The sequence below is a fragment of the Haliotis rufescens genome, unplaced genomic scaffold (assembly GCF_023055435.1).
Source record: "Haliotis rufescens isolate VD_foot unplaced genomic scaffold, xgHalRufe1.0.p SCAF_50, whole genome shotgun sequence".
NCBI lineage: Eukaryota > Metazoa > Mollusca > Gastropoda > Lepetellida > Haliotidae > Haliotis > Haliotis rufescens.
The window spans coordinates 547,534-563,705 of NW_025964224.1; the positions used below are offsets into that span (position 1 = coordinate 547,534).

At 42.5% G+C, this 16,172-nt stretch overlaps 1 protein-coding gene across 6 annotated transcripts; it reads left to right on the forward strand.

Moving 5' to 3' along the window:
* Positions 1–4,375: 4,375 nt before the first annotated feature.
* Positions 4,376–15,920, forward strand: LOC124151351 (perlucin-like protein). Of its 6 annotated transcripts, none has more exons than XM_048384768.1 (8): positions 4,376–4,676; positions 5,622–5,937; positions 6,658–8,472; positions 9,180–9,290; positions 10,238–10,364; positions 11,533–11,730; positions 12,938–13,210; positions 15,787–15,869. In XM_048384768.1, exons 3-7 carry the CDS (start codon positions 8,251–8,253, stop codon positions 13,192–13,194), a joined length of 915 nt encoding a protein of 304 aa, XP_048240725.1. In that variant the 5' UTR covers positions 4,376–4,676; positions 5,622–5,937; positions 6,658–8,250; the 3' UTR covers positions 13,195–13,210; positions 15,787–15,869. The 6 variants fall into 6 exon arrangements, with proteins under 6 accessions (XP_048240725.1, XP_048240723.1, XP_048240722.1 ...); XM_048384766.1 differs by having other exon boundaries at positions 4,378–4,676; positions 12,938–13,232; positions 15,787–15,920; XM_048384765.1 differs by lacking the exon at positions 15,787–15,869 and having other exon boundaries at positions 4,380–4,676; positions 12,938–13,444.
* The last annotated feature ends 252 nt before the right edge of the window (positions 15,921–16,172 follow it).

Consider the following 16,172-nt stretch of genomic DNA (forward strand, 5'->3'; position numbering starts at 1 on the left):
GCTCGTGTTTGGGGATGGTAAATATCCTGTATTAGTAATAAACACTATGTATTGAGCTCGCCAAGGCTCGCTAAATACAATGTTTATTCCTAATGCAGGATATTTACCATCCCCAAACACACTCGCGTGATAACCTCTATATATCTACATTGAAATTACTCGATCAAAATGTTACAGTATGTCTGCACTGTAACACAACGTACCTTAATGTAACAGCGACGATTTGAATAAATTAATCTACAGTAGACTCATTTGTTACAGTTTTCCTTCCCATGTTGATTCTCGCGTTTAGCCACGTGACCCCGTGACCCCATGTACCATCCACCTTGTTGCAAATACTTCTACCTCGTTATTACAAAGAAAGTGAAAGTGTAAAGTTTAAAGGTGATTGTAGAGAGTTTTACCCCGCCTCTGTCAGTTGTCTCTATGTTGCACTCCCCACGTGACATTCCGAGGATGAAAACGATCCCAAGTGCCCACAGTGTCGAAACGATGAGACTCAACGTCTTGGTTGAACACATCAGTACTTCAGTACGTCAATGCACCAATATCAACACATCAATACTTCAGAACATCAATATCGACACTTCAGTACGTCAATGCATCAATATCAACACATCAATACTTCAGAACATCAATATCGACACTTCAGTACGTCAATGCATCAATATCAACACATCAGTACTTCAGTACGTCAATACATCAATATCAACACATGGGTACTTCAGTACGTCAATACATCAATATCAACACATCAATACTTCAGAACATCAATATCGACACTTCAGTACGTCAACACATCAACACATCAATACTTCAGAACATCAATATCGACACTTCAGTACGTCAATGCATCAATATCAACACATCAATACTTCAGAACATCAATATCGACACTTCAGTACGTCAATGCATCAATATCAACACATAAGTACTTCAGTACGTCAATACATCAATATCAACACATGGGTACTTCAGTACGTCAATACATCAATATCGACACATCAGTACTTCAGTAGGTCAATACATCAATATCAACACATCAATACTTCAGAACATCAATATCGACACTTCAGTACGTCAATACATCAATATCAACACATCAATACTTCAGAACATCAATATCGACACTTCAGTACGTCAATACATCAATATCAACACATCAATACTTCAGAACATCAATATCGACACTTCAGTACGTCAATGCATCAATATCAACACATAAGTACTTCAGTACGTCAATACATCAATATCAACACATGGGTACTTCAGTACGTCAATACATCAATATCGACACATCAACACATCAATACTTCAGAACATCAATATCGACACTTCAGTACGTCAATGCATCAATATCAACACATAAGTACTTCAGTACGCCAATACATCAATATCAACACATGGGTACTTCAGCACGTCAATACATCAATATCGACACATCAGTACTTCAGTAGGTCAATACATCAATATCAACACATCAATACTTCAGAACATCAATATCGACACTTCAGTACGTCAATCCATCAATATCAACACATAAGTACTTCAGTACGTCAATGCATCATCATCAATACATAAGTACTTCAGTACGTCAATACATCAATATCAACACATAGGTACTTCAGTACGTCAATACATCAATATCAACACATCAATACTTCAGAACATCAATATCGACACTTCAGTACGTCAGTACATACATCAATATCAACACATAAGTACTTCAGTACGTCAATGCATTAATATCAACACATGTATACTTCAGAACATCAATATCAGAACATCAATATCAGCACATCAATACTTCAGAACATCAATATATACATCAATACTTCAGTACATCAATATCAGCACATCAATACTTCAGAACATCAGGGGCGGTCGGGTAGCCTAGTGGTTAAAGCGTTCGCTCGTCACGCCGAAGACCCGGGTTCGATTCCTGACATGGGTACAATGTGTGAAGCCCATTTCTGGTGTCCCCCGCCGTGTTATTGCTGAAATATTGCTAAAAGGGGCGTAAAACCATACTCACTCACTCAGAACATCAATACTTAAGGATTTAAGTTGTATCAACAAATACAACTTCAACCCTTATATTGACAGATACATAAATCATAACAAAACAATCCATTAAACATCAAACTTTAATTATTGAAAGCAAACTATATCAACGCGGAGAGTCGTGACGTCGTGACGTCATCCGTCCCAAACATTCCATATGGAGTGACATACCTTGGTTTTATAAACGGCAGAAAATGGCGGCTACCGCAATGTCATTCGCTTGAAATACAAGTTGCACCCAGTAAAGTTAGCGGTGGAATTGGAGAGAAATCCAGACCCGGCTCATGCTGACAATGGAGACATATCAACGTTCTGTGAACTTTTGGTGTGTGTTTGAGTCATACTACGGCTGCCGATGACGGGGATTACCGCTTGAGGCGCCGCGGTTGGATTAACTGAGGCACGATTGTGTGGTTCTTTTGGTAAGTCGAACATTCTCTGTTATAGCTTCGAATCTACGCTTCATTTCGGTGACCCGACATATACATGATCTGCCAGACTTCAAAGCCTGCATCATTTATAGCCTGAATCATGTCGCTCTCAGTATCCCTAATTATTTTTAATGTTATTTTTGGACATTGAGGAATTCCCCTAAAGTAGTTCTGTATGTCTCCGCGCGATTGACAACATAATCACGTGACATACTGACGTTCATCGGGAAGACGAAGGTCATGCGAACGTCAGCATGAGGAAGCATGGCAGATTCGGGGCTCTGTCTGTGGTGCTATGGGGCGGGGTCACTATGACTGTCAGAACGCCACTGCATATTGCCCCTGGACGGGTCACCGGACAGTTCGGCCAAGTCAATAGTAGCACCGATTGCGCGGCATGCTGGTCCACGTGTTGTCTATCAAGACGATAACGCGCGTGCCCACTGTGTGTCACACCCCGTGTATGGATTAAGAATAAATTAATTAGACTATTATGTATTCTGCATGGGACAACCATCCGTTAAAACATAATTTTGCCCTCGAACTGAAAAGATAACACTCACTATTACTGTTTTCTCTTATCTTTAAACTTGAATTGTTGGCTGAATAAGCTAAGCATGGTCACATGCCAAGAAAAATCAACCCGGTTACTTAGGCCGGAGCTAAAACAGGACAACACAGCAAACAGATTAACCCTTCTTACTCTAACAACTATTAGCAACCATGTTAGCTCCTCTAATCCAAACTGACATACAAAACATTAATCCAAACTTGCCTTTTGGCCATTACAGTGTCTATATAACAGTGACAAGAGGGCGATTCGAGGCCTTGTTTTTACCAAACTTGCGTCTAATCTACTTGCCAAGTGCTGATTGGATACCTGCTTGAAAACACCGAGTTCCTGCCAGCTTGCAGCACTATTTCGGATGCGAGAACAGATACAAAACCTGTTTCAAGACTCGACAGTGATGACATTTGGGATATTCATGAATGCAGCTACAGGCCCCGTTACATAGTACTGCTGTCCTTATTTGACATATTGCATTGTCTTTTGATTGTTAACCTAAAATTGTGTGCGAGGCTTCAAATAGCGCGAGGTTTCAAATGTATAAATAAGAGGTATCTCCACTACAGTGAGACTACATCAAATTTCAAAACACATTAGGTTTTCCTCATTCTACCATGACGGCATTAGCGCTTTGTAAACAGTTCTCTCTTGCAACTGTAACACAGGGTAGAAAGGTCCGCTATCTTAGAACATTCCGAAAAGGGGTCACATGTAGTTATATATGTAACAAATATTATTAACATAAGTGTTCAAAACACATAGTTTTTCAAATAGAACTTGACAAATAACCCTCCAAATTTAGTCCAAAGATATATGTGTTAATTTCATCGCAACCTGCTGCGCACTGTTTGGACCCAACAAGACATTTCTTGGAAATCGAATATGCCATTTCCCATTGTAGGGGTGACAGGTTGTAGAAATAGTTTAAAAATTTTTAACGAATATATTTCGTCTACAAACGTTATGAATTAAAGAACTGTCAATGGCTGCCAATGTTGTTGTTTACATTCTCCGTGTCTCAGACAAAATGACAAGCCCCCATCTATGAAATGAGCCTTCTGGTACAACGTGATTACCAATGGAACTGGAGTACGACAATTCGGTATTCCTTGAACACAAGTCTTGCCCCAACTATGAAGTTGAAGTAGGCTCGAATGTTGAGTATAACGAATACAGACAATGCAACCCATGTACATTGTGTCTCTATGTACCGCCACAAGGTTACGTGTGTCAAGTCAGTAAAACGAGGGCGCTCGTTCACCGCATAAGACGACTGTGTGACATAAGATAAATCGGGCTTCAACTTGTCAGGCTATCATGTAAGGACTCCTATCTCACGTTATCACTGACCTTGTTGTGCAGGTATCCCATCCCACTGTTGGAAACCTTGGTCCAGATCATACAAGGAGCATACTTAAAATATGGCGTTACTGGTTTTGTCAACAACGACACTGCTTCTGTCGTCCTCTCTCGCCGTGTTCCAGCCTGGCTGCAGCTTCATGAACGACCAATGTGTCTACAACGTCAAACTGGGACATGAGGGTCGGTGTGATGCCCAGGGAACAGCGACCACTACCGGAGGGGGGACCGACACCTGCTGTAATGGCGTACAGGTGGGTAGGCATGTTTGTGTTGGTGTGTAAATAGAGAATCTCACCCGAGTGTCTTTTGATATCAAATCTATCAACACAAGTTGATAACAGTGGAAAAATTCCGAGGCTTGCCGAGGATTTTTGCCACTTTTATCAGCGAGTGTTGATATATTTGATATCAAAAGGCACGAGGGTGAGATTTTATTTATCATCCATTCTTTCATCTTTTTCAATTTGTAGACAGTAATTAGCAGTGTCTTCAGTGTAAAAAGAACTGCAAACAGCTTCAGTAGCAGAGCCATTAGTGATGTCATTTGATTGTGACGTCATGGTAACCAGTGACGTCACAATGGTCTGCAAAGCATTGTGATGTAATTTCATTGAAGCGATATCTACAGTGTAGATATCGCTTGATCTCATCCAAGCGATATCTCCTTTGGGAGCCAGTTTTGGATGATAATATTCAATATATATGCAGTCAATTGATATCCAAACAAAACATGCACCTGATCATTCACCTGATGAAGGAGTAAGCATATACTCCGAAACGTTGTGTTCCTCATAATAAAGAAGTTGACATATATTCTCTTCCTTAATGGCAATAAAATCAATCAATCAAGTTTATTTCGTAATTCAGGTCACATTCAGGTAAGTTCAATTATATACTGAACCGCAAAAGAAACGTCAGCCCAAGTAACATTGCACATTTACACATTGCTCTCACTAGTCGTTTGTCTCTGAGTACAATTATATATAAATCGGGTTTGCAGAAGATTGTATATTAGAATAATGCACTGAACCCAGAACTCCAAACTGTGGTACCATGATTGGACATAGATATCTCTTAAGAGTCTTCGAAATGCAGACAAAAACATGTTGTTATCACCCAAATCATGGAATAACCACACATACGCAAATCTGCTGACAAATAACATTATACTCAACCTGATATACTTGTGTTCCCAGGGTAACGTGGACAGTCTACGTGGTATTGTCGACGAACTCACCAAGCAAGTGCAAGTGGTGCAGCAGAAACTGGGAATCAGCCAATCAGCGTCAGTCTTACACAACACAACGACCAATGAGAAGGACATGCTACTGCAAGCACTAGCTCAGAAAGAGGCTGAGTTGAACACGTCACAGGCGAACATGGTACAGCTCGTGCAGCACTCATCTGACGTCATTAGGGCATTAAAGGAGGAAAACGCCAACCTGACCCGAGACTTAAACAGCTGTAAGGGCGTTCTGGGACTCCAGACAAACACTGGCACTCCGGTCACTGGTGAGAGACTTCAGGTGGTAGGGCTGTGGTCGAGACTTAAACAGCTGTAAGGGCGTTCTGGGACTCCAGACAAACACTGGCGCTCCGGTCACTGGTGAGAGACTTCAGGTGGTAGAGTTGTGGTCGAGACTTAAACAGCTGTAAGGGCGTTCTGGGACTCCAGACAAACACTGGCGCTCCGGTCACTGGTGAGAGACTTCAGGTGGTAGGGATGTGGTCGAGACCTGATCAGCTGTAAAGGCTTTCTGGGACTCCACACAAACACTGGCACTCCGGTCACTGGTGAGAGACTTCAGGTGGTAGGGTTGTGGTCGAGACCTGATCAGCTGTAAAGGCCTTTTTGGGCTCCACACAAACACTGTCACTCCGGTCACTGGTGAGAGACTTCAGGTGGTAGGGTTGTGGTCGAGACCTGATCAGCTGTAAAGGCCTTTTTGGGCTCCACACAAACACTGTCACTCCGGTCACTGGTGAGAGACTTCAGGTGGTAGGGTTGTTGTCGAGACCTGATCAGCTGTAAAGACTTTTTGGGCTCCACACAAACACTGTCACTCCGCCTACCAATTAGTCCACACTTTCCACGTGTCATTTTCGTAGTCCATATACACGTAGTTCAAACCAATATGGTTTCAAAAATATGGTTTTGAAATGTTTCTACTGTAAAGATATCTTTCCAGCTTCAAGGTTTGAGAATGCCATGTATTGATATCTGTATTTCAGCTTCACACGACTTCAACTTGACATTGTGTTCATTCGAGAATGACACCTGTGGATATTTTAGTCTAAATTCTACCAACAACTGGCAGTTTGGAAGAGGACCCGTAGGTGGCAGCACTGGCCCACGGGAAGACCACACTACAGGAACAAATCACTCAGTCTCACCCATCTTCACATCTATTTCTTTACACCTACGAACCAGAATTTCTGCTCTGATTGTCAAAATCAAAAAGTTCAACTTCGGGTCTATCGATGATCTGACATTGTACAATAATGATCAAATATCCAATTCCCTTCCACTGATTTTTCTAGCTGTGCTAGAAATGAAAGAGACCAATCAAGCGTCCTCATCTATTTCATATTTAGATTTGTGCATGAATATCCAAAAGTGACCAAAACTATCCACACGACTGTATGACAAAATGACTTCAGCTCTCCAAGAATCCTCCTTCCCTTTATGGCGAGCAATATTCCAACAATCGGAGTACAGGCGAGAATGGTCAAGATTTAGAGGAACGTCATACGATTCTTGCTCGGAAGTTGTTCATGGTAACAACATTAACGCCTCAGCAAAGCTCTCAAAACGTTTTATGGTAGACATGTGGAGGACATTTCTAAATTTGACGCGTCCGTGATCAAAATGATGCCAATTCCCTAATTTGACATTTGCATCATGTTCCCGTAATGTTTTCAGATGGACCATTGAGTTACCTTTGCATGTGTTTGTGTCGGGTGTCACCGGTGAGGCAGAATATGCACACCTTTCTGCGATTCATAAACACATCGTTACTTTATTGTTGGAATCGGTTAATGGACTTTGCTTTTAGCAAAGATGTCTTACGATTGTGGAGATGGTTTTGTGCTCGTATTATTGTGTCGTTAAATGGTAATACTGTTCCTGTCATAGGAGGAGTTGCCACAGCATGTGCATTCATCCGGAGAAGGCTGTGGTGGTGGCACTTTTGTCAACTCGTGTTGATATATTAGTTATCGAAAGAGACTCGGGTGAGATTCTCTATGAATATGCCGATGTGGAAGGAAAGCCCAAAGTGAAAGATGGCTACGAAGATGTGGCGCTGACAAACTTAGAACAATTATCAGGACGAATTAGGGATTCAAACCTAGGAACATAGGTTTCTCGAAATCCTACAGAACGAAATTCTGCACAGCAAAATGTGGCGCTTTGGGCGACAGGGCAACTCGTACCACCTGTAGGAGAACTACCCTGGGCTTCAGGCAACCAATGAGAAAAAATTCATGTAATTAAAAGCCTACATTGAGTGCCTTTGCTACATATTGTATGTGAAGGTGGCATACAAAATGAGCAGTCATTGCAAATGTCAAAGATTTACTGATTCTCTTTCAATTTTCCGTTGTTTCTTCTCTCTCCCTTATGAATCACAGTTGCTATTAATGTAAGTTATACGTGGGAAAGGTTAATAACATCTACTTCCTGGTCAACGAACGCCAAAATATGTTTTTGAGCCAAGTGAATCCAGCAATAATAACTATTTATGCACTGAGAGGATTTCGCATCATTGGTCCTTGTTTGTTTTGAGTTTTCGACAGTTGAGTGACAAACAGGAAAGATTATGTATGAAGGAACGCTTCAGGACCATGCATCTCTCTGTGTCATCTTCTCACCCATCAGGTAACTACATGTACATCGACCCACTGCCAGGAGATAAATCTTTCACTCAGAGAGACAGAGCATTCTACCTCGCCTCCCCTGACTTCCGCCCCGCTCCCGCCTACTGTGTCAGGTTCTGGTACAATATGTACGGGGCAGACACCAGATCTCTCCAGGTCTACGCCAAGGTTGGTAGATAATGTACGGGGCAGACAGCAGATCTCTCCAGGTCTACGCCAAGGTTGGTAGATAATGTATAGGGCAGACAGCAGATCTCTCCAGGTCTACGCCAAGGTTGGTAGATAATGTATAGGGCAGACACCAGACCTCTCCAGGTCTACGCCAAGGTTGGTAGATAATGTACGGGGCAGACACCAGATCTCTCCAGGTCTACACCAAGGTTGGTAGATAATGTACTGGGCAGACACCAGATCTCTTCTGGTCTACGCCAAGGTTGGTAGATAATGTACTGGGCAGACACCAGATCTCTTCTGGTCTACGTCAAGGTTGCTAGACAATGTACTGGGCAGACACCAGATCTCTCCAGGTCTACGCCAAGGTTGCTAGACAATGTACAGGGCAGACACCAGATCTCTTCTGGTCTACGCCAAGGTTGGTAGATAATGTACTGGGCAGACACCAGATATCTCCAGGTCTACGCCAAGGTTGCTAGACAATGTACTGGGCAGACACCAGATCTCTTCTGGTCTACGCTAAGGTTCATACCTATTTTACGGGACAGATACCAAACCCCCCTCTTCTATGCCAACGTCAGTACAACATGTATGGGGCAGATATCAGATTTCTCCTGGTCTACACCAAGGCGTTAATCCAGGAAAACAGGACTTTTAAAATTGACAGATCTCAGAACAAGTGTCTGCTGTTTTTCTAAAGGGTGGGATCCGGATTTGGCAACGCGATGTGGCGTAACTATGGCAACCAAGGGGAAACCTGGCATCTTGCTGAGGTCAATGTAGACCCTGAATTCTCAAAACAACCTTTCAAGGTGATTGTTTCCTTTTTGTCCCTTAAATTTTAAATGAGCAAAAGAAATATTCACTTTCTTCTCAGTGAAGGTGGTGTCGAGTGGAGCTTTCTCATGTGATGTTCCTGTTGGTGTGTGGTGCAGATTGATGATGTTACTGTAGGTATGTGGTGCAGATGCATGATGCTACTGTAGGTGTTTGGTGTAGATGGATGATGTTCCTGTAGGTGTAAGGTGGAGATGGATGATGTTCATGTAGGTGCGTGGTGTAGATGGATGATGTTCCTGTAGGTGCGTGGTGTAGATGGATGATGTTACTGTAGGTATGTGGTGTAGATGGATGATGTTCCTGTAGGTGTGTGGTGTAGATGGATGATGTTCCTGTAGGTGTGTGGTGCAGATGGGTGATGTTCCTGTAGGTGTGTGGTGTAGATGGATGATGTTCATGTAGGTGTGTGGTGTAGATGGATGATGTTCCTGTACGTGCGTGGTGTAGATGGATGATGTTCCTGTAGGTGCGTGGTGTAGATGGATGATGTTACTGTAGGTATGTGGTGTAGATGGATGATGTTCCTGTAGGTGTGTGGTGTAGATGGATGATGTTCCTGTAGGTGCGTGGTGTAGATGGATGATGTTACTGTAGGTGTGTGGTGTAGATGGATGATGTTCCTGTAGGTGTGTGGTGTAGATGGGTGATGTTCCTGTAGGTGTGTGGTGTAGATGGATGATGTTCCTGTAGGTGTGTGGTGCAGATGGATGATGTTCCTGTAGGTGTGTGGTGGAGATGGATGATGTTCCTGTAGGTATGTGGTGTAGATGGATGATGTTCCTGTAGGTGTGTGGTGCTGGGTTGTCCTGGGTCTTGTTTTAGATTGTACAAGTTTATCCAGTGTGTTGCAGTTGGTTGTGCAAATGTTTTCAAGGCGCTGTTCTAGGTTTTGCGAGAGGATTCAATGTGTTTGTTGTAGGTGGTTTTTGAAGCTGTGACAGATGCTCACAGTCTGTCGTCACAGTGGTATCCCTTCAGCCACCCAGTGGATACAGATGGTGACATAGCAATAGATGATGTCTACGTCTACAACACAACATGCAAAGGTATGGCGACCTGAGACACATGCCACCATCGCAACCTGGCCACCGTGATTGGTTTGTGCCGTAAACTCTCCCCACGTCATTGATAGGTCCATCAAGGTATAAGGTTTAGTCAGCCATAGCTGATGGATAACTCCACCTGAGTACAGGATGTAGTCAGTCATAGCTGATGGAATCCATCAAGGCACAGGGTGTAGTCAGTCATAGCTCATTGAATCCATCAAGGCACAGGGTGTAGTCAGTCATACCTGATGGAATCCATCAAGGTACAGGATGTAGTCAGTCATAGCTGATGGATAACTTCACCTGAGTACAGGATGTAGTCAGTCATAGCTAATGGAATCGTCATAGCTGATGGAATCCATCAAGGTACAGGGTGTAGTCAGTCATAGCTCATTGAATCCATCAAGGTAGGGTGTAGTCAGTCATAGCTCATTGAATCCATCAAGGTACAGGATGTAGTCAGTCATAGCTGATGGATCCAATAAGGGTGTAGTCAGTCATACCTGATGGATATGTCCATCAAGGCACATGATGTAGTCAGTCATAGCTGATGGATTCCATCAAGGTACAGGATGTAGTCAGTCATAGCTGATGGATCCATTAAGGGTGTAGTCAGTCATAGCTGATAGATTCCATCAAGGTACAGGATGTAGTCAGTCATAGCTGATGGATCCCATCAAGGTACAGGGTGTAATCACGTCGTTCCAGGGGAAGGTTGGACGTGATGTTCCATGCCATGTTTCTATGTAACACAATTTGCCTGTGCTGGAAGACCTCATCACAAAGTGACGCAGCTGCGCGAAATCAAACCAGAGTCCGTTGTGTGTATGTAGTGAGATCGTAGCCCCACATTCTGAACGTGTTCAATGCAAATCTTTGATACCGTCTAATAACGCGCCTTACAGATATCAGTCAATTGGGTTGTACCACGTTCCACGGTCTTTGTCCAATGAGAGCAAGAAAGTGTCGCTGTACTTAAACACATCAGATCATATCAGCGATTGACAAAGTCAGATGCTCAAGCATATTAGACGTGGGAAGATGGGTGGAGTGATATCATTATTTTTTTATTTCTATTATTTAGAGTGGGATGAAAGCAACTCGTCGATATAGCTGTTGAATACCGGTTTGGGACGTGTCTAACTCACGCACTCTATCTCTTGTCAAGATATCCCCACCTGTCCACCGGGGGCAATAACACGCAAGGGAGCTAACTCTTCCTCGTGCTACACTTTCCACACAACTCCTAAATCCTGGTACAAGAGTGCGCTGTCTTGCCGACAAGAGGGCGCCACCTCCCGTCTTGTATGGGTCACATCTCAGGAAGAGCAAGACTTTATCGTCAACACAACCAAACAACATGCAGGTACGTTTTGGTCATGGCATGCTGGAATTGATCTACACAGGGTGAGTGAGTGAGATGGGTTTAACGCCGCCCTGAACAGTATTCCACTAACATCACAGCGGGTCAGCTTAATTTGGGAGGAAAGTCCAAAGTGATGAGGGTCTTAGCGTTTACCACTTTGGTAAAACAATTGAGCAGGTTCACGGTGCTGACACATAGTCTATAGAGAACATGTCTGCTAAATGATCCATCAAATTTATTACACATTATATGTATAAATACATACTAGTTGTATGAAATGAAATCCCCATGAAACATTAACTAGTATACTAGTATATTACTCGCCCGTTGAAGATACCACTGTTTAAAACAATAAGCTGGTGTTACACAGTGTTGAATAACAAAGCGCGTGCTAAGGTACTGCGGTGACTATGCTTGTCGTAAAAGGCGACTAACGGGATCGGGTGGTCAGACTCGCTGACTTGGTTGATGCATGTCATCGATCCCAAATGCGTGGATTGATGCTCATGATATCAATCACTGGATTGTCTGGTCCAGACTCGATTATTTACAGACCGCCGTCATATAGCTGGAATATTGCTGAGTGCGGCGTTAAACAACAAACCAACTAAGCTTAGGTACTGTGGGACTAGTTTCGCAAATAAATATTGTAAACTCTCAACAGCGCTTGGCTTATTCAATGACATTGCGTGTAGAGATGTTAAATCACTGTTGGGAGCTTATGCACACTCCATCACCTCAGCATCCCTGTTGCTAGGCTGACGTGACACGGCATTGTTTCGCTGGTGTTTCTTGCAAAAGAAATTGAGTCATAGGGTAGTGTGACGTGTTCGTTAACTTTGTAGTGCTGAATTCATTCTCAAGATAGGCCGTTGTATCGTCTCACTTTAATACCTGTCAACTTTAAATGTATATCATTCTGTTAAACTCAGTTGGATTATGCTGTGGATCGCGTAGATACCTGCCTGTTTACACACATCAATGAAATGTTGATCTAATTTGTGACTGGAATTCCCATAGTTCGATCAAATGAGGTTTTCACAAGTTATAAAGGGCATGTGATCGATAAAATACTAACTTCACTCCCGTGTAATACGAATAGTTCCGGTACCCGAACTATTCACTCGTTGCAATAAAGTGGTTTTTCACAGGAGCTCGTTTAATATTCTCTCTACCTGTAACTCTCGTTACATGATTTATTCTTTAGGATTGAAAGCTGCTGGACAATATGGTTGGTACACGAGCGGAAATGACGAACGATCCGAGGGCCACTTTGATTGGACAGATACTGGCTTGTTCTACCAGAGTGCATACAGCGACTGGCATCAGGGACAGCCCAACAACGTTGCCAACAACCAGGACTGTCTACTGCTTCAATACGCCGGAGCCGACTACGAATGGGGAGACGTCAATTGTAACGAGGCACACCCCTTTATCTGTGAGGTGGAATTTCCCACAGTTTAAGACACCCTAACATCTGGAAAGTGGAACTGCCCCAATGCGTAAAGTTTTACCTTCGGACCTTAATGCTCACACAACAGTGTAACACCTCGGGCATAAATACTGGTGTTATATAACTTTGTACAAACTCGTGCCTTAATGCACTAATGCCAACATTGTAGCAACTTGTGTCTTAATGTAATAGCATTACTCATCAGTGTAACAAGCCAGGTCTTACCTTTCCAGTGTTATACAACAATTTTTGTTTTGTGTCGAAGAATGGTTTGTTTGTATTTCGCAAAGGTTTTAAGTTGCAATAAGTTCACAATGTATGATACAAGTACATCTTTTTACAACAAAAACAGCTCTAAACGTGCAAAGCAATAAACATTTAATTAGGCTTTATGGCAATATACTTGCAATATATTACTATGGCTATATTTAAGAAATATGAAAGGTTTAAGGGATGCAAAATTTAATGTGACGCACATTTTAGGCGACGAACGTTACCGGTGGATTAGAATGCAGTGACGCAATTGGGGGTTTATTCTTCACACATATGCAAGACAAAGTAGTTCCAATTTTAAAAAAAGAAACACAAATCATCAACGAGTTACTTTTGTTAATTTTACATCAGAAATGACTCACTTTTTTTCTCCCTCACCTCACCTCAAAGAAATGACCAATTATGTACAACATATGTTGACGTTTGACATCACAACCGGTGATCAACGTATTCAGCGTTGTGTGGTCTTTATGTGTGATAGGGCCAGTGTCGATCTGTACAAGAGGGGCAGTCGGGTAGCCTAGTGGTTAGAGCGTCCGCTCGTCACGCCGAAGACCCGGGTTCGTTTCCCGACATGGGTACAATGTGTGAAGCCCATTTCTGGTGTCCCCCACCGTGATATTGCTGTAATATTGCTAAAACTGCATAAAACCATACTCACTCACTCACTCACTGAACAAGAGTTGATGAGGCACGCAAAGGTAGAGCAATTAATTCCATTCCTCCTACATCAGCCAACATGTCAAAAGGGCTGCATTTCATTCCGGCCACTCTTGGCGACGGAGTCTGGAGGCCGAAACAGACATTCCACACCAACTGAGAGAGGATGGGTAATATTAGTAGCACATGGCTTTGAGTCTTTGTGGACTATACGACCACAATATTCTAAGTCATGCCAAGAGCTTCTGGGATGTAGTGTAAGTCTGAAAGGGGATGCTGAGCAAGGTGTGACTGTGTTGTGCCACTTTCGATTGGTACACCACTTTGCAAACGTGATCACATTTTATCGCCACTAGCCAACCAAATTATTAGCCATGTACAAGCATGTTTCAATACATACCACTTTTGTTCTATAAATATTTAGTTAATTATCATATGAGTATCAATATCGGTAATGTTGGCTTTGATGATCTATGTCTTAAACATATGCCGAAAAAGAAAGAAATGCATATTCTTTTAATTTTTTTACTTTACATTATTTAAATATAACTATTTACTTAGATGTAGTGATGGGGAAATTGCATTCCAAAATGTTCATTTTTCATAAAAATATTTAGTTTGTGGGTCATGTTCAAACAAGATATGATAGAATATCATTCCTCCATGTCGGCCATATCTGACTTGGCGGCCATATTGAATTGTTTTTGGTGGCCCCATGTCTGAACATATTTGGAATGTCATTACCTACAACTTTGCGAGGTTTCATGCTTTTATCACAAAGTGCACAATGTTTCAAGAAACGGCTGCACTATGATACCTACTTCTTGCCTAAATGCCTGACACCCAAGCTTTACAAATATATTATGAATGAGGAAGTTCAGCATTTCGATAAATTGCCGAGATCGGGACATTCACGGAGGACCAGTGCCAGACCAATTTCGAATTTTGTTGGAACTCAACCTGACAAAACTGAGAAGCACAGTATCGCGCATCTTCCCGAGGCAAGAAAGTTAACTGACTTTAAAAGTCCAGTTTCCACACTTGCCGAACTAGGCTGGTATTATGGAGTTACAGTTTGGCTGGGCTAACGAGTCTATGCATAGTCCAATCAAAATCGCGCACCGAAATCGAAATCCGGTTCGTAAACTGTCGTGCAGATTTCGGTCGATTGCAGGATTTGCAAAGTATGTGCACCGCCAACTCGTTGTCAGCAGATATTTTCCAAATCTTTTCATGTTTTTAATCAAGCTGCTCACGCGATTTGATGCATTTCGCGATGTAAGACCTGTTTTATCACAATATAGATCTTGATTATCGACCAGATCGTCCTGGGCGCCACCATATTGTGTGAAGCAAACACAAGTGATACGAGAGGTGGAATCTGATTGGGCCATAGGAGAGGCTTAGAAGGGACATAACTGGTAATAGCCACTGGTGGCGCTACGATCGAGCCCAGTAATTCCAGCCAAGTTCGGCAAGGGTGGAAACTGGGCTTTTAAAGTCAGTTAACTCTCTTGCCTCGGGAAGATGAGTTTCGCGAGGACGAAGGTTTACAGGCCAAATTATATTTGTAAAAGGATGTACACATGGACACAAGTTGGCATCGACAAAAGCATGCGTTACAGTGCATTAATGCATCTCTAGCAGACTAACAGTACTTTATCTTCCAGGACTGCCACAGAAGTTGAGGATCTTGACTCAGTTGGGAAGTCATCCTATCGAAGAGGGCACATGAGTCATTGAAACTGTCATGGCTGAACATCCCACAAGCCGGAAGTACGTGACACAGACGGCCGCAGTGCAGCAGACTGGCTGATGTTTCTTCTAGGAGACCGTTTTCAAACTTGGCATTTTCCCCGACCAGCTTGTACAAGCTTTTGTGCAGGTCACCTGAAACATGTATACATGACAACAAATGAACTTTTGTATATTTAGATATATATTCTGTATAATATTCAGTATCTTTTTTGTCGTTCTTAAAAGGTTTAACGTTTTATATTTGTTCTTTTTAGCACCGTGGCAGCTCTTGTCGAACCATTGTGGTTGCTGGTTACTT